Raw genomic sequence first — 27563 nt, 5'->3', positions numbered from 1 at the left:
TAGTGGCCTATCTCAGTCTATATGAAACACACACTAAGTCCCCGTAAGGAACAGGATATACAGGGTGTGGAAAAAGGGTTACAGTTGTGAGTATGTGGAACAGAGTTTATTCTTATGTAACTTATTAATTATCGCATTATTTTCCATACGAACAACTGTAAACCTACTTTTGCCCCACCCTGTATACTTTTATCACCATGCCATCCATCCAAAAATGCTCATTTTGCTTGCTTCAGAACACCAATTTCAGGCAAAATCCATGCAAAGATGCTAAAAATCACTGGCCAAAATTTGAGGAGAAATGAAATATTTGTATACTTTCAAAGTGGCTCCCCAAGACTTTTTTTTTTTTAATTACAGAAGGAAAAATAGTAAGCTTTCAGTGGAGAAACCCATCAGATAAAATTTAAACCCAGTGATCATGATTGTCAATGAGACATGACATCACATGGCCTTACACGACCGAAGGAAACTCAGGAGACATACACGCATGTGGATCTTAGACTTGGTCCTAGCACAAAGGGACTTTCATAGAAAACTGTGAGATTCAAGTAAGGTCTATAGTTTAGTTAATGGCATTGCCCCAGCATTAATTTCTTGGTTTTGATAACTGTACTATGATTTTGTGAAATGTTAATAGAAGAAATTAGATGATGGGTATACTCTTAGGAACTCCTTTGTAGTTTTGAAACTTTCTATAAAACTAAAGTGATTTCAGAATAAAGAATGAAAAGAAAAAGTCCTGCCCTCTAGTAACGGCTTCCACATCCCAGCCTTGACTGAGCCACCACACGTCCAGGAAACTGTTTACTGTGAATGCTCTACTCTTCACAACCCAGCCTGCTTATCCCAAAGGTCTCGGTAACAGGCCCTTTTGGGTTTGTGGGGAAAGGCTCTGGTGTGGCCACAGCACTGTTCACACTGTGGGTTCTCCATTCATTCCCCTTTCAGCTTCATGACTGAGCTGCATCCACATGCAATGGCTGGTGCATCTGACGGAGCAGGGCGGGCCCTGCCAACACAGCACAGCACCCCTCACCCCCAGGCAACCGACAGTCATCCCGGGGCAGGTCCACCCAGCGCGTGGAGCTTCATGAGGCAGCTCTGGTTACGCTGCAAACAGCATGAGGGCATCTCCAGATTTCCCACAAACGCGTCAATGTTTACGCAGAGCCTCTCACAGGGAACCAAGCAGGAACCCCACTGGATTACCACTGGTCTGGTCCCTCGAGAGCACTTCACTTTGCCTTTCCTCCACAGATTGTCTCAGCAGAACTTCAGGAAAAGCTAACAGACGAGCATCTGTCCAACTCTCACTCTCAAAGGAAATTGTAGTGGTTTCTCCCACAGCATGACTCATCTGACAACACGGAGGGAGCGCCACAAACAAGGAGCTGTCCTCTGACTCAGAGACACACTCAGGGGGTCAGAGCACTAGTCATTAGCACGCACTTCCTGCTTCTTCCTCTGACCCTGCATTTAACACGGGCTCCCTCCCTGGTTTGCATTCAGGGTCTACTTGGCCCTGGTGACTCCCCACAGAGCTAAGGAGAGAGGTTACTGAGTCAGTGCCTCCCGCTGATCCACTCCGAGGAATTCGCTGATCCATTCCGAGGGATTCGATGTCCAGCTTGTGACGTTTAATGAAACAGTGTCATTCCTCCTTCCCCTCAGCCATGCCTGCTGCCCTCAGTGTGCTTGACCATACTATTGTCCAAGCTGGGCTCCTTCTGGGATACGTGCAGCCTGTGCTATAAGGATACTTTCTATGGAAACCTACAAATTCAACCCAGGACCTGGTCCTTCAGAATCAATCTCAATCTCAATCTCTCGCTCTCTCTCTCTCTCTCTCTCTCTCACACACACACACACACACACACACACTGAGCTTGTCCACACCTCTTCTGGGAATACATGCCAATCACATCCCTTTTAATGTACCTGCCCCATCAAACAGGGACTTTAAAACAAAAAATTCTGATAGTCTGATTAACTGGTATACTCTGCTTGGGACACCCCGAACCAGTTAAAATTCCAGATATATCTGAACTCAATGCTTTCTGGAGAGGAGGGCTAAGAGAAGATATACAGTCAGGGTTATAATCCCGGGTATGCCTGGGTCTGAGACATGAGTTCAGATTTCTTCAGCTTTTAACTGCTTTCACATTTATAAAAGAGAAAGGTAACTCCTTGTTTCTGAATGCAGACACAGAAAGCTAGAATTTCCGATGTTACCAGAGTCCTTTTCCTGGCTCCTCATTCAGGTTCACTTGCTTTCATACCATAGGAAATATTTCAAATGGGTGCCATTTAGAACAAAGTGCCCCCACCCCCCGTGTGCCCACTCAATGACGCTGCCAGCAGACAGCCCCTACGTTGCCACCAAGTGTACGGAAACCTGCTCTTGTTCCTGCTCTGAGAAGAGTGATGTTCAAAATGAGTCTGGAACCCCAAACGCTTAACCCCTTACTAGTTCTCTAAAACAAAGGGAATTTTGTTTCTCATGTGAAGGGTGAAGGGTGCTGGTGCATGATCACATAATCTAGAGAAGGATGGTAAACTTTGCAGTCTTGAACAGCTTGCAAAAAGTTTACACTTGCCAAAACCGGTTTGGCTCAGTGGATAAAGCGTCGGCCTGCGGACTGAAAGGTCCCGGGTTCGATTCCGGTCAAGGGCATGTACCTGGGTTGCGGGCACATCCCCCGTGGGAGATGTGCAGGAGGCAGCTGGTCGATGTTTCTCTCCCATCGATGTTTCTAACTATCTATCTCTCTCCCTTCCTCTCTGTAAAAAATCAATAAAATATATTAAAAAAAAAAAAGTTTACACTTATCTCCTTCTTAACTATCTGAGAGAGCGAGACAAGACATCCAAGTGACTATGTGGCTAATCCCCTCCTTTTGAGGATGAAAAAACTGAGAGGCTCAAGGAGTTAAATGGCTCTGGTGACTAATGGTTGAATCCCAAGTCAATATTCCTTCTACCATCCTCCATCTCCTCCATTCCAAATACTCCAATTCGTCATCAAAGAAACCTCATTTATTTGCTGGGTAATGTATTTTGAGAACGTTTACAGTACACATAACAATTTTGAACTGAATGAGATCAAATAGAGATTTAATGACAACTACATCTCGTCATGTTTCACAAAGGTAGGCTAGAGTCCAGGAAATAAAGATGCTCTTTAATTCTCAGGACAAATCTGAGGACAACACCAAAACCAAAACAAACCTGGATCCCCTAACTCCTGGCTCAGGGTTCTTTTCCTGTATCACAGAACCTCTTCACTTACTTTCAAACCCTTTTATGAATTTCACCAAGAAAATAGTCACTTATTTTTTCTATCCAAGAAAGGCTAGTTTTATGTTAATTGAGGACAGAGTTACTTCAGATGTTTCAAATTATTACTCTAAAAAACTAAGCTTTGTCTCACATAAATGCTACTCTCCTACCGTGACAACTCACCCTGTTAATAAATAACATTAATAAAAATAACTTACCAAGAACTTTCAGCTGAATCTTCTTATTTCCAACGCCAGGGGCTTTTTTCACTTTGCACTGATACGTGCCAATATCTGACAGCTGTAAGTTTGTTACATTTATTGACGCATCCCCGGATTTGAGGTCACTACTGGTAAAATGTACTCGTCCTTTTAGATCTGGATAGTAGTCATCGTAAATTTTGTCTCCAGAATATAAAATAATCTAAAAGAAAACCAAAATAAGACAGGAACACAACAACGAAGCAAAAGCTGTGTCATTAAAGGAGCTCTAGGTACACCATGCCACTGCAGGACCCCCCAAAACAGTAAGAACACATAGACGAGAAAACTACAGGTATTCAAAGCACAGATTAAGGAAATGGAGAGAGATCAATATGATCCTTGAGTGTGGTCAACACTCTCACTGTAAATGTGGAAACGAAGACCAAACATGATTAAAATGGCCCTGTGTTGGATGTATTAGTGAAACTGGACAAGAACACAGAATTGTGAATTTCTATAACTATTTCTCAGAGGCTGCAGTAGGTATGCCAATCAAGTGTCTAAAAGCAAGCACACACCATCACCATCCCCAAAAGAGGGCTTACGATCATTTACCTGAGAAATCTAACAAAAAAAAAAAAAAAGGTATTTTTGTCTTCATACCAAGCTGGAGGGTTAATATTTAATAATTGAGGGTTCTAGACTCTAATAGATTAAAGTCATAAATAAACCTCTTAAGATGTGTGCCCAGGGTAACAGGATCTTTTAAATCTTCTGTTAGAAGAGCAAAGACCCTTTCCTAATTCCACTGAGTTTTCTGAGTTTAATGGAAATATCTGAAGGCTAAATTCAGTGGGAAAATAAATTCTGTATTAAACCTGGCTTGGAAGAGAATGATAATAGTCACCTCTAAGTATAAATAACATTAACTCAACACACTTTATAATTTTTCACATGTGCTAAGAAATCCTTCATTCGGGTCATCTGAGACCCAAGGGCCAAAGAGCGGTGGGTGCCAAACTCAAATAATAACCAGAAACATGACTACAGTCTATATTCTGCAAATTATTTTTTATCTGAGATGTTAATTATGGAAAAAAGTACAATCAAAAGAAATGTCCTCTGTAGGAATTTCTTGGGGGCAGGGACTTGGTTTCCTTTCTGTATTATCACCTTCCTACCATGTTGACCCCCGTCCTAACTCACTCAACACTTGGAGTGCGGGTGAATTTCCCGCCAAAATATAAGATGGCTCTGTCTTTTGGTTTTGTTCCATCCACCAAAAGGGTGGATTACAAACAAATATTTGGTAATACGCAGTTACAATCGGCCCGAGTTTACACGTTTCCCGCACTCCACCGCAAATCTATATGAACCGAGTTTAAGACGGCTCCCGCGGAGTACGCGCAATTCACGCGAGCCGACTTAACTCGTTTCCCGCACTCCAAGTGTCAAGATCTCTTATTTATATATTCAGTGTCTGCTTGGAGGAAGCCCTCAATCACAGCTGAAGGTGCATAGCCGACTTACTCTGTAAACATGGCCATTACTCTATTTGCTCAATCTTCTCGCCACACCCATGTGTCAACAGCAGTACTAACTCCTCCAAGGAGGCTGCCCTATGTTCCTTTGCATTTAACCATGGGCTCCCCAGGAAGTTCAATCTACAGTACTTTCAATGCCCCATTTTGCTACTCACACACTTGAATAGTCTTTTGACGAGGGCCTGACAAATAAGATGTGTCCCCACTGGTAGCGACTTTGTAAACTATCACCATCTTTTCCCACGGAGATAAGGTTATGAACGGCAGTTAAGAAACTAACAAACATTTACTAGGCAATTTTGGTTTCTCTTCACAACCCTGCAGGATGGTGGTCTTACCCACAGTTATCCTTTAGCTGCAGGGAAGCTGTGACTCTCCCAGATCAGCTTTTACAAAGTCACACAGCTAAGATGCCAACCAGATCCCTTTGAGCTGGCACACTATTTTATTAACATTTCCATATGACTGGTAGGCTTGCAACACTTATGCCTACAGTATTTCAGAAAACTCTCATTACAGTCTTGAGAGGTAGGTTTATTTGTTCCCATGTTACACTTGAGGAAACAGAGGCTTCTGGAACATGGGAGGCAGAACAGGACGGTGCAAAGGACAATAAGGTGCAAAGGGGGGCAAGTCAGAGAAACCTGGCTTCAAACCCCAGCGGCAATGCTGCCAGCTGTGTGACCCTGAGAGTGTTCATTCAAATCTCCGGGCCTCCGTTTTCTCCTCCTCGTGTGTACAACAATAATTCTCATTTTAGAGTGTTGTTTTAAGGCTGGAATACATATAATTAAAGCATATGAAATACCACAGAGCACAGAGTAAGTACACAGTCCATGGTATGCTGTCTACTGCCTGAAGAGATTACATAAGAAGTAAGGATGGAAATTTCTCCAGCCCCGTGCCCCATCACACTGCCTGCTAATATAAATAAACTAGAGGCCCGGTGCACCAATTCCCGAACCAGTGGAGTCCCTCTGCCTGGCCTGTGGGATTGGGCTGAAACCAGCTCTCCAACATCCCCCAAAGGGTCCTGGATTGCGAGAGGGTACAGGCCAGGCTAAGGGACCCCACCCATGCTGGGGAGGGATGTGGGAGGTTGGCCAGCCAGGAAGGGACCACAGGAGGGCTCCAGGGCATGTCCAGCCCATCTTGCTCAGTCCCGATCAGCCGGACCCCAGCAAAAAGCTAACCTACTGGTTGGAGCATCTTCCCCCTGGTGGTCGGTGCACATCATAGTGAGCGGTTGAGCGGCCTTAGCATATCATTAACATATTACGCTTTGATTGGTTGAATGGCTGACCGGTCAACTGGACACTTAGCATAATAGGCTTTTATTATACAGGATTAAAAGGGCATAGCTAACATATAATGTAGCTAAGTTCTATGAAGGCAACCTCTTCTGCACCCATCTCTCCCTAACCTTTCTAGCTTTCTTTGGGCCCAGTTGTACTGCGTTACACTCCAAGGCTCGTTTTTTGTAACCCACAAGTGGACGCTTAAACCCTGGTTTCCTACTATCTCACAAGCCCTGCAGGAAGCAAGGCTGTGTGTGCCTCCCACCCCTCCCAGGAACAGACACACAAGACTATGGACACACACCAGGCTTCTTGGTCTCTAGAAGCACCTCATTATGGCTTCACTTACGCGTCTTAAGCCAAAAGCATTTAAGTAAGACCCGCACTCTCCATCCATTCATCTTAACCAGGAGGGCGGAGTCCTGGGCTGGAAAGGGAGATGGGCACTGCGGTGTCAGGGCCGCGAGGGTACGCAGGGCCTCAGGTAGAAAGAAGCCTGTGTTCAATGGTGCTGGCCCTCCATGGAAAAGGGGTGGGGGGTGGGTGAGAAGAGGAAGGCAAAGAGAAAGGAAACAGGGCATCTGGGCTGAGCAGACAGAATGAGTCCATTTCAATTTACTTTGCTGAGGGAGACAGAAGGAATTTCCAGCAGCAGAACCAGGACAGAGGTGTGTCCTTGGAGGGAGTGGCCCTAGTCATTCTCAACTTGGGAAAGTACCTTAATTATTTCCTTCACAAATACATCACGGGCAAACTGCCTGGATTTGCTTAAAATAGTATTTACCTTACTGCCCTGATTCAGCCATTAACTGGCTGAATAACCCACCCCTTCTTTTACATGGATCACAACTAAAAATAAAATTTCTCTTCTAAATATGTACATAGGTGACCCTCAAACAATGCAGGGTTTAGGACTACCAGCACCCACCCCACCCTGAGTAGAAAATTTGCATATAACTTTTTTTTTTATCCTCACTTGAGGATATGTTTTAATTTATTTTAGAGAGGAAGGGGGAGAGAGAAACATCAATCGGTTGCCTCACTTTACGAGTCCCAACCGGGAATTGAACCTGCAACCTTTTGGTGTATGGGACAATGCTCCAAACAAATGAGCCACCCAGCCAGGGCTGCATATATAACTTCTGACTGCCCAAAAAGTTAACTGCTAACAGTCTTCCACTGACTGAAAGCCTTCCCAATAACACAGTCAGTCAATCAGGACATATTTTATATGTTATATGCATTCAATACTGTATTTTTACAAAAAAAAAGTAAACTAGAAAAAAGAAAATGTTATTAAGAAATTCATAAAGAAGAGAAAATACATTTAGAGCATTTATTAAAATAATCTATGTATAATGGAACTGCACAGTTCAAACTTGTGTTGTTCAAGAGTTAAATGTATTACCATATTTCTCCAAATATGTGGACTTATTTACTTCTCCCTGGTCTAATATAATTTACTAGAGGCCCGGTGCACAAAAATTTGTGCACTGGGGTCGGGGGGGGAGGTCCCTCAGCCCGGCCTGTGCCCTCTTGCAGTCTGGGACCCCTAAGGAGATAACGACCTGCTGGCTTAGGCCTGCTCCTGGGTGGCAGAGGGCAGGCCCAATCCCTAGGTGCAGCCCCTGGTCGGGCTCAGAGCAGGGCTGATTGGGGAGTTGGGGCGCCGCCCCCTGTCATGCACAGGGCAGGGCGGATTGGGAGGTTGCGATGCCACCCTCAGTCACACTCAGGATGGGGCCGATTGGGGGGTTGGGGCGCCGCCCTCTATCACCCACAGAGCAGGGCCGATCAGGGGGTTGGGGCGCAGCCACTGTCACACTCAGGGCAAGGCCGATGGGGAGGTTATGGCTCTACCCTGTCACACACAGAGCAGGGCCTGGGGGCGGGCGGGGGGCACCTTCCCCTGTCACACACAGAGCAGGTCCGATCAGGGGATTGGGGAGCTCCCCTCTATCAGGCACAGAGCAGGGCTGATTAGGGGGTTGGGGCGCCTTCCCCTGTCACGAACAGAGCAGGGCGGATAGGGAGGTTGTGGCCCCGCCCCCTGTCACACACAGAGCCGCAGGGCGATCAGGGGGTTTGGGCGCTGTCCCCTGTCACGCTGATCCGGTGCCAGTAGGCCTCGCGGCTCCGCTGATCCCGGTGCTGGGAGGCATATTACTCTTTTACTATATAGGATAGAGGCCTGGGGGCCGGCTGGTTTGCCCTGAAGGGTGTCCTGGATCAGGGTGGGGGTCCCCACTGGGGTGCCTGGCCAGCCTGGATGAGGGGATGATGGCTGTTTGCAGCTGGTCACACACCCTTCAGGGTGGGGGTCCCCACTGGGGTGCCTGGCCAGTCTGGGTGAGGGGCTGAGGGCTGCTTTCAGGCTGGTGGTTGTTGACTGAAGCTCCCAATCGCTCCTTTTTTTTCTCTTTTTTTTATTTTATTCTGGGCCAGCTTTAGCTCTGGCTCTAGCTCTGAGGCTTCCGCTGCTGAGCGTTCTATAATCGAAACAATGTATAACTCCAGCTCTGAGATCCCGGCCTTCTATATTTGTTAGAATGTTTCAAACTGCCAACTCAGAGGCCGGCAGCAGCAGGCGGGGAACGTTGGAGTCCGCAGTCACTGGAGCAAGCAAGCCTCATGTTCGCTTCCAGCTGCCTGGCTGCCGGCCGCCATCTTGGCTGACAGTTAATTTGCATAAGGATATGCTGATTAGCCAATGGGAAGGGTAGCGGTCGTACGCCAATTACCATGTTTCTCTTTTATTAGTGTAGATTAACATTGACTTTATTTTTTATTAAATGTGTCAGATGAAGCTAATATGCAATATTCTAAATTAAGTGAAATATTTTGGTACCATAAAAAGGCAAAGCGTGATTGATATACATATATATTTATTTAGAGATGAGATTATTGGGCAATTTTCCTCCTTTGTGGTACTTTGGCTTTCCATTAGGCTCTTATTATTTTATAATTAAATATTTTTCTATAACAATATTTTGATAGTTGTGGGCTCAATCCCTGGCCTGGGTCAGGGCACCTGTGGGAGGTACCAATCGATGTATCTCTCACATGGATGTTTCTCTCTCTCCCTCCCCAGCCCCCCCCCCCCCTCTAAAAACCAATGGAAAAATATCCTCCAGTGAGGATTTAAAGAAATAAAAAAATAAAAATGGAGAACAGACTCTGCAATAATATGTAACTGTTATACCCTGCTACACTTGATGACCCTTATACTGGTATCAGAACTCTTGTGTTAAAAGTTAGAAACTCAATCCTATCAACTTTTCACAAAGTCTAACTTGCTTGCCGACCCTTAACACACACTATGCACATTTCTGCCGTGCCATCATGTCTGCTCCACTACTTCCTGACTCACCCACACTTTACAATCCTGATTTTCAGAAGTTCCCGTGCCCCTAGCCTATGTGGGCAGCGCAGTGACGGGCACCGAAGACAAGTTCCACAGACAGCTGCTGAGCGAGCGAGCACTCGGCCAACTTACCACTTGATCCACCTTCTGGTTATCGGCTGGGGACAGCAGCCACTCGATGTCCAGCGGTCCCTGGTCTTCCGGACCTTCAGTAAATTTGCAGGGCAAATAGGCAGTTTCCCCTTTGGCCTTTTCAATCATGTGGTCAGGACTGGTGATAATCAAACTTCTGGTGACATCTGGAGAAGGAAACACACAAACTAAGCATCTGAACCCTCGGCCCACCCAGCCGTTCAGAAGGGACACAGGATTCGTGGAAACAAGATGCGATTTGGGACCAGAGTAAGAGAGTTCAAACTCAACGGTGCCCGGTTGTCAGTTTGTGCCTTTGTAAAATTAGAATAACAATATAATGTCTTATTCAATATACTTTCCTTTAAGAGCTCCGTGAACTTCCCAACTGTATAGAGCAGCGGTTCTCAACCTGTGGGTCGCGACCCCTTTGGCGGTCGAACGACCCTTTCACAGGGGTCGCCTAGGACCATCCTGCATATCAGATATTTACATTACAATTCATAACAGTAGCAACATTACAGTTATGAAGTAGCAACGAAAATAATTTTATGGTTGGGTCACAACATGAGGAACTGTATTTAAAGGGCCAGAAGGTTGAGAACCACTGGTATAGAGGGTGTTTATATCCAAGCAGGTGTTTAAAACTGAATTGAGCTGGCGTCTCTGAAAGGCCGGTTGTGTCGCACCAATTCAAGGCCACATTAGCCATGCTCGCCTTGGTGCCACCAACACAATGGGATTCCTTATCGCTGGGACGCATGCTGATGAATTCTGACACCTTTTTTTTTTCTTTTTTAATTCTAAGGGGGGTTTTTTTGTTTTGATTCCATAACTTTTATTGAATGCTTGAAAATATTTCTAAGCTAAGTGGGTAGATCCCAAGAGTTCTCATCAAGAGGAAAATAACCTATTTTTCCTTTTTCTTTCTCCTTTTGTGTATCTCTATGAGCCGATGGGTCTTAACTAAATTTATTGTGGTTATTATTTCACACTATGTGTAAGTCAAATCAGGCTGTACATCTTAAACTTATGCAGTGCTGCATGTCAATTATATCGCAACGAAACTGGAAAAGAAGCCACCAAAATAAGATGTCCTGAGCCCCAAACAAATGTCCAAGAGATTCTGCTGACTGAGTTTGTCAAAAAGAGATGGCTTAACCCCACTGAAACATTGTAAGTGCTAAAAAAAGAGTATCCTTCTTCTTGAGTTGGGGTTGTGAACACAATACAATATACAGCTGATGTATTATAGAATTGTATCCCTGAAATCTATAATTTTATTAGCCAATGTCACCCCCAATAAATTCAATAAAAATAAAGATAAAGTCTCCTTGCTGCAAATTGTTCACAACAAAACTATCTTTTACATGCATAAAAGGTAGAAATAACCTCTGAGCAAAATGGCACCACTTCTTAATCTATATAAGAGTAAAAATACCAAGTTCAATCAATTCACATCTTGTTTTTTTTTTAAAAGCAATTTTGTTCATATCAATTCACACACGAAATAGGTCTGCTCACTACTCATGTGTTATGAAAGATCAGAATTTGAACAACCTAACAATTTGGTATAAAATGCAGATTTAGTCTGTAAATGAACTATCACACAGAACTTATTTTTTTATTATTTACACTGTAAAAGATGGCATAGCACTAGTTTGTTAATCTATGTTTCCCTTGTGAGGACATTTTAAACATCTAATGTATGCAGAACCAAAGTTTAACTGAACAGCAGATTTCAGCAGCTCTCCCATTTAGGCCTCCGTCACCCACACTAACTTCCGTGGCTGGAGTATGACCTGGAAGAGGCCCGAGGCAATAAAATCATGCATGATCCATGGGTCCTTGTTTCCTCCCCATCTCTTTCCTTGCTCCCCCCATAAAAATAAACACATGAGAGAAAAAATTAGAGCAAATCCAAATCCTAATTCTCCATAATGAGAACCAAAAATGAGGACTTAGCCATCCCCTGGTCCTCTCCATTGGCACAGTGGGCCGAGATGAGTGCAAGTGGCAAGGCGCTGGCTCGGGCTCTTCCCTGGCTGCACTGCTACATCCCCCAAGGGGTCCCGGATTGTGAGAGTGCGCAGGCCAGGTTGAGCCCTCCCCTCCCGCCCCCCACAGCACGAGTCCGTGCACTGGGCCTCTAGTTTCCAAAAAACTGTGTTCCATACCTACCTCATTCACCAAGGTAGCACTCCTCTACCTCTTAGCCTAGAATGATTTTTTTCTGTTTCTCTCCAAGTGCTCACAGTACTTTACTTTCTGCTATCTGTATCACCCTTCCGGCCTTAGCATATGGTATCCTGGAGATTTTTCCCTGGTAAACTTTATTGTGAAGCTGACTCACATGGTTTTGTCACATCTTCTAGATGAGCTTATGTTCTGCCCATACTCCCTAGTGCTTTTAACTGATTCTTTATAATGCTGATTTATCTTTAAATCATTAGTTCCACTACAGTTGGGAGAAATTATGGACACCTCTATGTCCCGTTGTAGTTCCTTGTACATTAGAAGAAAAAAATCGGTGACTAGATCAGTGAAGGCGAACCTTTTGAGCTCGGTGTCTCAGCAGTTTGAAAAACCCTAACTTAACTCTGGTGTCGTGTCACATATAGAAATTTTTTGATATTTGCAACCATCGTAAAACAAAGACTTATATTTTTTATATTTATTTTATATATTTAAATGCCACTTAACACTTGGAGTGCGGGAAACGAGTTAAGTTGGCTCGCGTGAATTGCGCGTACTCCGCGGGAGCCGTCTTTAACTCGGTTCATATAGATTTGCGGTGGAGTGCGGGAAACGTGTAAACTCGGGCCGATTGTAACTGCGTATTACCAAATATTTGTTTGTAATCCACCCTTTTGGTGGATGGAACAAAACCAAAAGACAGAGCCATCTTATATTTTGGCGGGAAATTCACCCGCACTCCAAGTGTTAACAAAGAAAAATCAACCAAAAAAATGAGTTCGCGTGTCATAGGTTTGCCATCACTGTACTAGATTATAAAGTTGATCAATTTTAGAAACGCTGAAAGAGCATTAATCTGCCAGTTGACGATGAATCCTGCTACTTGAAGATCTCCTTTCTATAGCCACGACAATTTGTTGCCTGCATTTTGAAAGGGCGAGGGCTAGGCCCTCCATCTTGCCCCAGGGTAAAGGCTACGCCCTCCACCTTGCCCCAGGGTAAGGGCTACGTCCTCCATCTTACCTTGGCCATGTGCTTGGCAAGGAGCTTCTTCCCGGAAGTCTAAGACTCTGCTAGCCACACCCAGGAACAAGACATCGACTTGCGCCTGGCCAATCGGCAGAGAACAGTCCTTTCTCCTCCCCTTACTCCAACCCCCCCTATAAAACCCATCTCTACACGGGGTTCTGTCTCTTGGCCACTTGGCTTGCCGATGTGTCGGTGAGTCTGGTGGACTGGGAGCTCAAGCTAGCTTGAAATACAGACTCTTATGCTTTTGCATCGGACTGCTGGCTCCCTGTTGGTTTCTTGGGGATCCTGAAATCTGGGCATAACACATTTATCTTGGTAGTAATACTTTATGTATTGAGTAAGATAAAAACAATCTGAGTACAGTCCAGAGTGAAACTTCCATTCCAAAATGAATCAAGACACAGCACCAAAATATAGAGGTAAGACTATGAGAATGAAAATTTGCTAAAAACAACAACAATGAAAACTTCCTGATTACTCTATGCTTTTAGGGTTTTTAGTTTATTAAATTAAATTTAAAAGTTAAATGACATCAGTCATATAAATTTTTCTAAATTCAAATTAGAATAAAATGCAACTTTGTTTTTGAAATAGTACCTTTTATTCTTATTTGATACATAAAAATCACGTTTATCTTTAAAGAGTTAAAAACAGTTCATGAGAGGAAGCACTGGGGGAAGCGTGAAGTCCCCATGCGTGGAGCACGTGTGTTTGTGGATGCTTTCCCCTCCGAAATGCCCACTTTCTCCCACTGAGAGCTCCTCCAGCCACTTATCACAGAACCGCCACCTTTCACCTCCTCTCAAAGGCTATCCCCATCCCCACAGGCAGGCAGAGTTAACCACTTCCTCCGAGATTACACGATTACACAACACTCTCATAGGTAGTTGTTTACACGCCCTGCCCTTAAGCAAATAGGTTCATTCACTGAACAGATTCTCTTTGGAGGGTATATCCCCAAGCCTTACTTAGTAAGCCCTCTGGACCTGTGGTTACACAAAACAGAGAATGGGAGGGAAGGTGAAGGAGTAATGATGGTGGCAAGGAAAGGACCTCCAGACCTGGTGGGGAAAGCAGGAAGGCCATAGGAAGACCCGTATCCAGGGAAGCAAAGGGGTGGAGCAATGAAGCCCTGACAGGAGACAGAGCTGAGAGGGAGCTGAGCAAGTCTGTCACGTGCTGACAGGAGCAGTCCATTGCTTATTACTTTAGTATTCATATTACAATAAATGTTAGCAAATCTGGTTTTAAAGAAACTAACACAATCAGCCCTAGCTAGTTTGGCTCAGTGGATAGAGCAGTGGCCTGCGTACTGAAGAGTCTCGGGTTCGATTCTGGTCAAGGGCACGCTCTCTCATATTGATGTCTCTCTCTGTCTTTGCCCCTCTGTACCACTCTATCTAAAAATCAATGGAAAAAATATCCTCAGGTAAGGATTAAAAATAAATAAAAAACTAATATCATTTCAACGTTATATGCAACTCTATGTACAATTATATACAATTATGAGGGAAATACAACATTAAGAAAAACTTTTAGTTGTGACTATTCTAAAATCACAGCTACGGATGAAGAAAAGCTGCCTGGCTATCTCTGACCTATCTCTAGAACAACATCAAGCAGAAAATGGATTACCACTGATAAGTGGCTTTTCAGAATTTCTGGAGTCATTCCAAAGATGATAACAACAACAAAAATAGAAATGAAAATAAAAATTTAAGTTTAATCCTTAAAGTCCTGTATATTTCTTTAGTTTCTTGAGAAGGGGTACATTATGACAACCTTAGTATCAGTTGTGATGAATTTGACATTGAGATCTTTTGAGAAATGTCAAAGAATGTCATAAGGGTTTACTATCTTAAACAGAGAGGACAAATTCATTCCATCAGATTGCTGAGTTCAGATCACAAAAGTTAGAAACCTTACATAGGAACACTAGTTAAGCCCTGCTGGGTTGCTCAGTCAGTTGGAGCATCATCCCATACACCACAGGTTGCAGAGCGAAGACGACGGGCCAGAAACAGAAACTCACCAGATGCCTAGTAGCAAGGGGCAAAACTGGAAAATAAGAACCTCACCCCCAGGATAACCTATCCGCCCCTATCATATCATTGGTCATGTGGTTTGTAACCTCTGATTTTTCCTATCACTAGTCATGCAGTTTAGTCCCCCTGACCTTTTCCTTTCTAAAGATAAGAGATAGGCCTCAGTTATATTTCAGCTCCAGGCTCAGAAAAGCAGCAAAATCAGACAAGTGATGCTGTGGCTGCCTCAAGACCAGCTGCATTGACTGATGACCCCTGCCCTGGTGCTGACCGGCCGAGCAATCATCAGAGACCGTGACCCTCAAAGGACACACCTGAAAAGCTGATAGATAATCTATTGGGATCCTCCTCTGGGACCTCCCCTAATATTCCCACTCTTAAAAGCCCTTAGGCCAGAGGACACTGCTCTCCCTCCCAGGAGCACACCCATGCCCTTCCCTTCCCTTCATCTGCCTCCCCGGGGCATTACCTTTACCTTCCTTATTCCTAACCTCCAAGGACACCTGTTTCCTGGCCCATTTCCTACCACTCACTTCTTCGATCTCTGTGATTTCCTAAATAAAATGTCTCTTATAGTTTGGGTCTTGGCTCTGAATTCTTTCTTAGCCAGAACTCAAGTACCAAGGCTGTTGAACCCAGGTCTGGGTCTGACCCCCATGCGCCAGTCTAGCACCTGGTGCTGCTCTGGCCTCCGCCAACACAACCACCATGGGATTTGGATCACTTCCCTTCCCTCTTCACCAGATGTTAATTCCAACCTGTGCCAGTTTCCTCCTTCCTTCTCATCAGGAAGTCGCATTGGGATTAGCAATATTTAAAAAGTCATCTAAATAGTGTTTCTAGAAAGCAAAAAGAAAAACGCTTTACATAAGTTAGTTCTAGTTCCCTACTCCAGCTAGGCTTTTAACATTGCTGGGGCATTAAAAAAAAAACACACACACACACACAAAAACCAACACTTAAGGAAGCCAGAAATTATGCTCTTTGGAGTTTTCGTTGTTTAACTCCCACGTGTGCGATCAGTACAGTATGTTAATATGTATACAGAGCTAACAATAGTCAGATACACTGAAAATGAGAAATGACATTGTGGATGAAAGGGGCCACATGAGAACCTGACAAGCTCAGGGAAGGCCTGCATGGCAGTCTTGCAAACTCAGAGACCTAAAGTAACCACAAAGGATGGTCTGAAATTAACTGAAAGCAGTTATGGTGGGTGGTTACATCCTAGGCCGGTATCTTCACTGACAAGGTCAACCTTTACCTTCATGGAACCTATCTGTCTTTGCATCTGTGATAACATACACTTTGAAATGTCTGTGCAACTTGTAACTTCCCTTTTTCTGGAGCCCCTGGGGCACAACCAAATGTGCTGGGCGCCAGGACAGATACCACAAATTCCTTCATTATCATGTTAGTTGTTCCTCCACCCACCTAAGTATGTGTCCATCATCTTACTTTTTATCCAATCCCAGGGGCTCCCCCCCCCCCCCCCCCCCGCACTTTGCTTTCTCCTGCCTCAATCTATCACCAATGGATTTCATGTAACCCACCCAAGTCCCTTTCCTTTGATTGCAATGTATAAATACAGATGTAACCCGCCATTCTCAGGAGCATTATCTCAAATTCGTTGAGGTTCTGCTTCCCGGCATATATTGACAGTTTGGCTCAAATAAACTCACAAAAATTCTTTACAGGTTTCAATGGCTTTTTACGTTAACATTACTAAGTATACTTATTTGCTTTTCTATGCGTTTTTTTCTTTTTAAAATATAAATTCCCAGCTCTCCACCCACTAGGAGAAATTGAAAAGCAGGCACCCAGGAAATAAACGGAAATGGAAATCATCATCTTGACAATAAATAGTAAGAGTGACTGAGGCCAGGCACTTTTCAAAATACTTCAAACATATTAATTCTCCCAGTCCTCATAACAACTCTGAGGGAGGTACTACTGCTATCCCCGCTGTAAAGTGAAGGAACAGAGACACTGAAAGGGGAACAAGACACAGATGCAGGCAGCCGGGCTCCCAAGCCGCGCTCACCCTGTAAGTAGCAGTCCACCAGTAAACACCCCCAGGCACAGGACTCATTTTAAAATCACTATAAACACAGTGTGTAATCAGACCCCACTCCAATCACCATGGTGGGTGAGGGCTTGGAATTTATACTATTCTTCTCCTTTACACACTCCTAAAGAGAGAGCATTTTAGGTAGTACGTGGCGCAGGAGTTTGGGTGAACTTTTTTTTTTTTTTTTTTTTTAACAGAGAAGTAAATACTAGACTAGGAATCCTTTTGGACACGTTGCTTCTCTAGGGCTCAGACATAAATTAAGGGTGTTAAACTCAATTATCTGTTGCAGATCTAAATATGCTCTGATTTTAGAGCACCCATCAATCAACCAACAAGAAGCCTTCCCCTGACATCCACCAGCTCCTCTCCCAACCACAACTCAAGAAGGCAGGAGCAGCAGTTCCGAGTTCACCTCACCAGGGCTGACATTTCTGAACCAGTAGCACACTGAATTCGGGAAGCAGTCCTGCCCATTAATAGTGTGGGCTCTAAAGTCAGATCTGGCCCAGCTGGTCAGTGGTCCAGCATCGACCCATGACCAAAGGTTCCTGGTTCCATTCCTGGTCAGGGTATACGCCCAGGCTGCAGGCTCGATCCCCAGTAGGGGTGTGCAGGAGGCAGCCAATCAATTTGTCTCTCTCATCGATGTTTCTATCTCTCTAACCCTCTCCCTTTCTCTCTCTAAAAATCAATAAAAGCATATTTTTTAAAAAGCCAGATCTGGGTTCAAATTCAAACTGAGCTTTCTAACGGCTTGACCACATGCAAGTTTCTAGTCTTTTTTAAGTCTTAATGTTTTCTTTAAAATGGGAATTAATGCCTGGCCAGTGTAGTGTGGCTCCGTGGGTGAGCATCGACCGATGAACCAGTCAGTGCACAAGTCTGGGTTGTGGGCTTGATCCCCAGTAGGGCATCTGCAGGAGGCAGCCGATCAATGATTCTCTCTCATCACTGATGTTTCTGTCTCTCTCTCTCCCTCTCCCCAAAATCAATAAAAACATATTAAAAAAATAAAATGGGAATTAATAGTAATAATGCCTCTTTCATTGTAGGGGTTAAGTAAAAATAATGCATGTAAAGCATTAGAACAGTTCCAGCATGACCTGATATGATCTTTTCAATAAACAGTGTCTAGTATGACAGTTCACTGACATCTTATAACCCTGTCACTTCTATTAGGATATAAACTCCTGTAGTATTGGGAAGGTAACTTTCGATTTTTTATCCCTCACACTTAGTCCATATAGGAAGAACTCAGAATCCGTTAGGGAATAAATGACACTGAAATGTATCGACTAGGTTTCACAATCACTGGTGACCTAGGCCTAAGCTGATTGACTGAGGGCTTTGTGGGGTGCTGCAAAGGGATATATCTGACTACAGAGGCTGAGGTTTCTGAGTGAAAACAGAAGTGACTGATTACTGTTTTGCGGAACTTTCGAGGCTCTCAAGGACGGGAGAATACAGCAGAGTGTCATGTGTGATCAAAGAAAGTTTGTTCTGAAATGAGAAATGTAGAACATGTTTTAAGTCAAAAGGAGAGAGCAATAAAATGATAGCAGAACACATATAGAACAGAGACTTAAGGATCAAGATTCCAGAAAAGGATGATACTTAGGAAATGGGAGGTTAGACACCTTTAAATTAGAATGCAGGGGTCCTGGCCAGGTAGCTCATTTGGTTAGAGTGCCATCCTGGTACACCAAAGTTGTGGGTTTGAGCTCCGGTCAGGGCACATATATACAAGAAGCAACCAATTAATGCGTAAGTGGAACAAAAAAACAGATGTTTCTTTTTCTCTTTCTCCTCCTTCCTCTTTTCCTCTCTCAAAAATCAGTAAATCAAATTAGATAATAAAATAAATAAATAAATAGATTAGAACAGAAGGACATAAAATATTAATATTTTTGAGGATGTGGAGCAACTGGAACTGTCATAGCCTTGGTGGAAGTGTCATCTGGAATGATTAACTTTGGAAAACTGGCAGTATCAACCACAGCTAAATATATAACCTATGGGACCCCAGAAACTCAATTCATAGGTAAGAAATGTGTGCACATACATGTGCACTAAAACCCATGCATGAGAATGTCATAGCAGCATTTTCACAACAGCGAAAAATTGGAGAGAAAAATGTCAATCAACAATAGAATGTGTAAATCAATTGTGGTATGGGTCCAACAACAGAATACCACATAGCAATAAAAATGAGTAAACCAGAGCTACACAATGTGAATAATCTGCAAGCATGATAGTAAGTGCACGTCACACAAAAAATATACTGTACAATTCCACTTCTATACGGCATTTGCACTAACCTATGCTGTTGAAGAGTGAAGGAAGTAACTTGAGGGAGTCTGAGGGGACTTCTGAAATGCAGGTTATTTCTATTTCTCGATCTGGGTGATAACTGCATAGATGTGTCAGTCTGGGATAATGCTGTCACCTGTACACGTATAAAGAATGCTCTAGACTACCTACTTTCCTATGTAAGCATGTCATACTTCAACTAAAAGGTTTATTAAAAATAAGTCTTAAAAGAGCTGAAAGAGTAAAAGTTACTTTTATTTGTTAAAAACATACTGTTCTGGTGCTTTATACATGTACTTCAAATTACAATGAAACCAGTCTCCCCAGTGTCCACAGCTGTGCCTTAGTGCTCTCTCTCCAGCTGTGCACCCGTCCTTGGGCAGGAGCAAAGAAACTGGCCCACATCAGGGATGGGAGCTGCGGTTTGGCCAGGGGACCCTGGGATTGGAGGAAATTCTGGTTTTAAAGTAACCAGAGACCAGAGCCGGTGGGAAGGGGTAAGGGCCCAGAGATCTCACTGAAGCAAAAGGTGGCAAAAGTTCAAGAAAACTGGGAGACAGTGACAACAAAGTTCAAGATTTCTGAGGAAGAGGAAGTATAAGGAGAGAGTTGCCTAAGTGAAATGGGTAGAAAGTTGCTGTATTTTAAAGGTCAAGGAACTGTAGTGTAAGGGTGTTAGAAAAATGAATTGTAAGCAAGTGTAGATCTGAAAATGCCAAGATATGCTGTGTTGGAGAGTTGGGGGAAGAGATGGGAGTATGAAGTATAGGGGTTCAGAACAAGTCACCCCAAGATGTGCCTCTGTAGTACGCAAATTATCTTGAGCTAAGGAAACCAAGACCTTTTGGACTCAAGAGGAATAGAAGAATCTGAATTAAGGGCCTTGCCCATACTAAGCTGTAGGACAGCAAACTACTCATTACTGAGTATCTGCTCTTTTTGTCATCCTGCAATGACCTTCTGATGCCACAAGGCACCTTCGCTCAGATTGTCATCTATACATCATTTTAACTCTCTGTCCCTGAGACTCTCATGTATGTGGGCTTTCTGACTCTCACATATGTGGGGTTCTCATGCACAAATATGTATTAAATTTGGTTTTATCTTGATATAATGGTTAGAACAGCTGGAAAAAACCTCTGAGGACAGAGGAAAGTTTCCTGCTCCACCACAGTGGCAAGACATTTCTTGGTCAATGTGGAGAAGCAACCAGAAGTCTGATATAAGCAGGAGACTCAACGCTGAAGGGCTGGTACACAAGGTGGAGGGAAAATGGTCTGGAGAAGAGAATAATCAGAACACCATATATCTTTATATTGCATAGCACATCTGATCTTGCTAGCGTGGTTAGCTAGTTATAATAAAGGAAGGGAGCAAAGGGAATCAGACATTAAGCCTAATGAACCAGGGAGCTGAATTGTATACATTAAGCCTACTTCAGTAGGGAGTTGCAGCATTCACAGGCTCCCAGGGAGACCGCCCCATCCTCCACCCTCGGGAGTAGTCTGAGAAGGGGACAGAGAGGGAAATTCCTTTGCTGGGCACATGTGCAGCAGCGTAGAGGCCAAGAGCACAGGGGGAGGTCCTTCTACATAGAGGCATGTGCAGGAGGTGCCAAAAGTAGCAGCCAAAGTGGCAACAAACAGGGGTGAAGCCTGGCCTGCGAAAAGGGTCAGACTGGATGAGGGCATGGCACCCTGAAGGTCTAGGAAAGGGATAGGTTAAGGGGAAGGCCCAGCACAAGCCTGGGAAAACCCCCAGGAAGTAGACTGGATAAGTTGAAAGAGAGCTCACTCATTCGGAAAACCAAGAAAATACATGGATGTTCTCGGGATTCTCAGGGCTGTTGCTGCTAGAGCCTGTCTGCCCTCTCCATCCCCGCGGGTGTATTATTTCCCTTCACCCCAGTAAATCTTACGGCTACATTTAAACTTCTCTCAGGCGTGTGCCCTTTGACATTAATTTCTTGTGACACCGCAAGAACCCATTTTCACCAGCAACCACCTGACCCCCAGCCCGATCTGCTGTCTCCTTCCTCCAGGTGCAAGGTTGCTGAGAGGATCCCAATGATGTCTTCCTCATCTCTCGCAAAGCACCTACTTCAACACCTCACCCATAGGTACACATTATTTAGCTGCAAACTCACCCACAGAGATTGAGGTTTTCTATAAGAAATATTTAACATATAATTTATAAATCAGAACCAGGGAAAAATCCTATCCTATATAATAAAAGCCTAATATGTAAATTGTCCCCTAGCCGTTCAACCAGGAGCTCTACTTGCTATGACATGTGCTGACCAGCAGGGGGTGGCACGGAACATGGCAGGGCCCCGAGAGCGGGACCGAGAGCAGGACCACAGTGGGATGGTGGAGGAGGTGAGCGGGCGGCGCCAGGCCAAGGCGGGTGCAAGCGAGGCCCAATTGCCCCGCAACCAGCAGTGGCAGTGGGGGGCAGGGCCGCCACCCGGCTCCCAGGAGCTGAGGGAGCTAAGTGGGGGGCCCCCCGGCCCCGATTGATCACCCCCACAGGTGGGATGGTAGAGGTGAGGGGGCGGTGCCAGGCCATGGCAGGGTGCCAGGTGGGGTTGTGAGGCTGGGGGTGTGAGCTGGGACCCCAATCTCCACAGGCCACCCCAGGGCCCCACCCGTGCACGAATTCATGCACTGGGCCTCTAGTAAATTATAATTGAAAGCCAGACAGGGGGAGTTCAGAATGTGGACATGGAGACAGATTTTAAGTATTTGTTGTCCTGGATTGGGATCCACCCCTTCCCATTCCCCTCACCCACACACACTTATCTCAGGAAACTCAAAATTTTTTGTTCTTATTTATTTTTTCTTTTTTTTTTTTAAGCATTCAGATTTTCATTCTGATCAAAATTTACGTCTCAGCCCCTTTTCAACTGTGTAGCATATTACCTTCCCTGTGTTCTCTAATACAGAGATACTAGTTGCAGAATTCTCTGACAAAACAAATGCAAATAGGGTACTTTGCATTATGGGTAAAACAGATCTGTTGCCATGGTGAATATTTTCACCACCTTCATAGAATAATCTATATCGCTCCATTTTAAGAAATCTGCCTTTGCTTCCTAGCTCATAAAAACCTCAGGCTCTCTTCCTTTAATTAGCAGGAGACAGGAATAACTGAGTACTTGGTGCAAAAAAAGAAAAACTCGGGTGAAGTGCCTTATAAAGATGAGATCACAGAAAATAAAAAAGCAAAGAAAGACATAATACCAAAATGAGTAAATAATGTTATCTCTATGGAAAATCCCAAAGTTAATAAAGAAAGGGTTAATTACAATAAGAAAATCATCCCTGTTATAAGCATGTCTAACTTGATTGCCTCAATCTTGGCATTAATTCCTTTCTAATATCCCAAAATGAATTCCAATTTCCCTAGCAACATCACCAGGGACCATTCTATTCTTATTCTCTCCATAAATGCATTTATTCCCCCATAGGCAAGCTAAAAATGTGACTTTTGTGAATATATTTGTTTTTTTTCTGCCTTATACCTAAAATGTAAATGCATATAACTATTGAGAAAGGACAGCTGATATAATTTTGTATATAAGTAACAAATGCTCTAATGATTATAAGAAACTAAATAAAAAACAAGGGATTTTATTTAACTAGTTGCCAACAGGAATACCATGTAATACAAATAATTATTTTTTAGTTTATATCTCATGAAAGCAATTCCAAAGGCATGTTCCACCTGACAAAGCTATTTCGGCAGCACACCACACCCATGCTTTTTTTAGTTAGTAGATGTTCCGAGACTAGATATGGTGGGATGTAACTGGAACTAAAGCTCCAAGTTCTAGACCCATGCTGACCAATAGAGTAGGTACATATGGCTACTGAGCACTTGAGATGAAGGTCAAATTGAGATGAAGGTCAAATATGAACCAGATCTCTAAAAAGAGTTAACTTCATTAATGTTTAATTAGATCACATATGAAAATATTTTGTGTATTTTGGGTTAAACAAAACATATTCTTTCTTTTTTTCTTTCATCTTGATTGTTGAAAGTATTACATCCGTCCATCCCCTCCCCTCGATTGACTCATTCTAGTCCACCCTTGCCCTAAGCCTCCACCCCCCCCCCCCCCCACACACACACAATTGTCTGTATCCATTGGTTATGCATATATGCATGTAAGTTCTTTGGTTGATCTCTTCCCACCCACCCACCCCCATCTTCTGAGATTCGACAGCCTGTTCCATGCTTCTATGCCTCTGGATCTATTTAGTTCATCAGTTTATTTTGTTTATTAGATTCCACATATGAGGGGGATTGTGTGATGCTTGTCTTTCTCTGACTAGCTTATTTGGGTTAAACAAATAGAATGTTTCACAACTCTGGCCTCAATATTCCTACCAGGTATAACTTGTTGGGGCTGAGGAGGAGCCCGAGAGCTCCAATTCCATCTGAATCCCACTGCTACATAACATCTGCAGAGGTGCTTAAGGAAGACCAGAAAAAAAAATTTAAATAAAAAAAGTAATATGAAGTGTTCTTCCTACCCCAAGGTTGTCAGGAGAGTGGGTTCAAATGACATACGTGTGAAATTGTCTTAAAAACTAAAGTCTGATCACTTTTCTGGCCCAGGGTTACCGTAAGAATCAGGTTTCACATTGTACAACCAAGTAGGTTAAAAAGGCTTCTGAATTCTAACTGCAGAAGTGCCCCCAAACAAAGCACTGGAGAGTTTTTGTCTGGTCTATTAGAGAGAACGCCCAGGGGAATCCTCTGGTATTCAAGAGTTCACAGCACTCTTCCCTGGGGAATGGAGAGAGGGAGGGGGGTCAGGTAGAGTCACTGTAACAACTTAACAAAGACGGGGCTCAGCACATTGGGCTCAGTGTATCTGAATGTTCCTTGAGAGCATCTCACCTGTGCAGCCAAAGCATCCTTTCTTTGGAGGAATCTATAAAACCCACAAAGAACATACATCGACCCCAGTGATTTGCAACCTTTCTCATCTCATGGCACACCAACTAATTACTAAAATTCTGCAGCACACCCAAAAATATATTATATTTTTTGCCAATCTGACAAAAAAAAAGGTGTAATTTTGATTCAGTCATTCATATTGTTGTATTGTCTGTTGCCATTTTTTTTTTTTTAAATGACAATCTAAGGGAAAAGAGATTGTGTCCCTGACTAAAGAGTCAGATATAATGCATGTTTTAAAGATTCCTGCAGCACACGGTTAAAAATCTCTCATCTACCCTATGGGAAGGTGAAAAGTAACCACGAATAGTTATGTTGTTTCTACTCAAAATCTATACACATTTTTATCTTAGAAGTAAAATGGAGCCTGATTTGTGTGGTTCAGTGGTTGAGCGTCCACCTTTAAACTAGAAGGTGCTGTGTTTCAATTCCCTGTCCAGGTACATGTGGGCTAGACACCCAGTGGGTCATGTGCAGGAGGTAGCCAATCAATGATTGTCTCATCATTGATGTTTTTCTCTCTCTCTCCCTCTCCCTTGCTCTCTGAAATCAATAAAAATACTTTAAAAAATAATTAAATGGAAACAAGTATCTTCAAAAGGCTCTAGCCCAGCCGTGCGCAAACTATGGCGCGCGGGCTGCCCGTTTGAAATGAATAAAACTAAAAAAAAACCGTACCCTTTTATGTAATGATGTTTACTTTGAATTTGTATTAGTTCACACAAACACTCCATCCATGCTTTTGTTCCGGCCCTCCGGTCCAGTTTAAGAACCCATTGTGGCCCTCGAGTCAAAAAGTTTGCCCACCCCTGCTCTAGCCGTTTTAGCTCAGTGGAAAGAGCACTGACCCTCAGACTGAAGGGTCCTGGGTTTGATTCTGGTCAAGGGCACGTACCTTGGTTGGTTGTACGTTTGATCCTGGCCCTGGTTGGGTGCAAGTGGAAGGCAACCAATCAATGCGTCTCTCTCACATTGATGTTTATCTCTGTCCCCCTCCCTTCCGTTCTCTCTCAAAATCAATGGGGGGAAAACTCTTCAAAAGAATGAAAGTGATTTAACAGTTTCCAAAGAAATTTGCACTGTCTCAGTATGTAAACACCTGGTTAATTTGACCTTTAATCCTTTCTCTCAGCAACTATCAAAGGGCAAACTAAACCATGCCATTGATCTCACACCTACCCTAAAAACAGACTGCTATTACCTTCTTCCCTCAAGTCTTTTGTTCTAAGGGCGTCCTAACAGTGAAAATAAATTGCAAATACTGCTGAGTCGAGTTAAGGCCTTTAAGGCTTAAACTGTAACTGACTAACTCTTTATTAGAAGCCATGGGTGAGTCAAGAAAGTCAATGAGATGGGAAAGCATAAGAGAAATAAAATGCCTCTTTAAGTCACAAGTTTGCCACTGAATGTAGAAACATTTTCAACTTCCTTCCCACTTTCTTTTACATGGAGATAGGGAAGGATTCAACAAATTGTATAAATGACAAAGAAATACCACTAACAGAGCCCCAAGAGAACAGCAGAGTAAATCCTGAACTCTGCTGGCTTCCTGTGCAGACCGCTTCGCCATGCCCAGGTGGCCTTCTCCATCCCCTCACACTCCTCCACTGTAATTTCAGGACCACTGAAGAGACCAAGTAGACGGTGAGGTAGGGAGCCAGTCCTAGAAAAGTTTACTGCTTTTTACTTCCACTCAGCACCACACTCATTAACAGAAATCAATGTAATTCCAATACCAATCTAACAATTATTCTAGAACAGTGGTTCTCAACCTTCTGGCCCTTTACAGTCCCTTATGTTGTGACCCAACCATAAAATTATTCTCGTTGCTACTTCATAACTGTAATGTTGCTACTGTTATGAATCGTAATGTAAATATCTGATATGCAGGATGGTCTTAGGCGACCCCTGTGAAAGGGTTGTTCGACCGCCAAAGGGGTTGGGATCCACAGGTTGAGAACCGCTGTTCTAGAATATTAGATTTGTTTCCTTAAACAATACCAGATAGGTGAAAGACAGGAAAATAAAGGCATAAGCTCCTTTTAGTTAGATAAATTTTAATTACTTTCTGGATTACTTTAATAACGTTTATTTTTAAACATAAGTTGTTTTTTAAAAAATATATTTATTGATTTCAGAGAGGAAGAGAGAGGGAGAGAGAGAAACATCAATGAGAGAAATCATTGATCAGTTGCCTCCGGCACACCCCACACTGGGAATTGAGCCCACAACCCAGGCAGGAATTGAACCATGACGCCCTGGTTCATAGGTCAACGCTCAACCACTGAGTCACATTGGCCGGGCATTAATAACTACTTTAAAGTTCACATATATAACTTGCTGGCTACCAACTGAACCAAATAAAAAATTCGTAGTTTCACCCTGGTTGGGTGGCTCAGCTGGTTGGAGTGTCCCATACACCAAAAGGTTGTGGAGTTCGATTCCCAGTCAGGGCACATACCTACCTGGCTGCTGGTTCAATCCCCAGTTGGGGCATGTATGGGAGGCAACATCAATGTTTTTCTCTCTCTCTCTCTCTCTCTCTCTCTCTCTCTCAAATCAATGAAAACATATCCTCAGGTGAGGATTAAAAAAAGAATTCGAAGTCTCTATTCTCAACTTAATTTAATTATACCTGATAAAGATTTGTATAGGATGAGGAAAAGCAGAAACAAGGAGGGGGGTGGGTATAACAGGCTACAAACAAGAGATACAAATGACACTGAAGTGATAAAAATTCGTCCACCATTGAGGGCTTGGCTTGTGGCAAAGCTGGCACACCACGCTGGCCTGTGCAGGACACTGGGCCCAGCCCTGCTCACCTCCTCCACCACTTACCTATTCTTATTTTTCCTTTAATATCTTTTTATTGATTTTTTTTACAGAGAGGAAGGGAGAGGGATAGAGAGCTAGAAACATCGATGAGCGAGAAACATCAATTCAGCTGCCTCCTGCACACTCCCCACTGGGTATGTGCCCACAAGCAAGGTACATGCCCTTGACCAGAATCGAACCCGGGACCCTTCGGTCCGCAGGCCGACACTCTATCCACTGAACCAAACCGGTTAGGGCCGTACCTGTTCTTGATCTTCAAATGCTCCCTTCCCCTCTAGGC

General features: G+C 43.6%; 1 protein-coding gene across 2 annotated transcripts in view; it reads right to left on the bottom strand.

Annotated features, from left to right (window-relative positions):
- Positions 1–27563, bottom strand: part of CXADR (CXADR Ig-like cell adhesion molecule) — a 59726-nt gene that overhangs the window by 24699 nt on the left and 7464 nt on the right. For both annotated transcript variants that reach the window (XM_070406983.1, XM_070406981.1), the window contains exons 2-3: positions 9824–9990; positions 3501–3705 (exon numbers count right to left, since the gene is read on the bottom strand). In XM_070406983.1, the coding sequence (XP_070263084.1) occupies positions 3501–3705; positions 9824–9990 (372 nt within the window). The remainder of the gene's footprint in view (positions 1–3500; positions 3706–9823; positions 9991–27563) is intronic.

This window comes from Myotis yumanensis, unplaced genomic scaffold (genome assembly GCF_028538775.1).
Source record: "Myotis yumanensis isolate MYYU_CA2020_CCGP unplaced genomic scaffold, mMyoYum1.0.hap1 SCAF_2, whole genome shotgun sequence".
Classification (NCBI taxonomy): domain Eukaryota; kingdom Metazoa; phylum Chordata; class Mammalia; order Chiroptera; family Vespertilionidae; genus Myotis; species Myotis yumanensis.
Note: the sequence above shows the minus strand (reverse complement) of the source record. Positions and strands in the feature narration are given on the sequence as shown.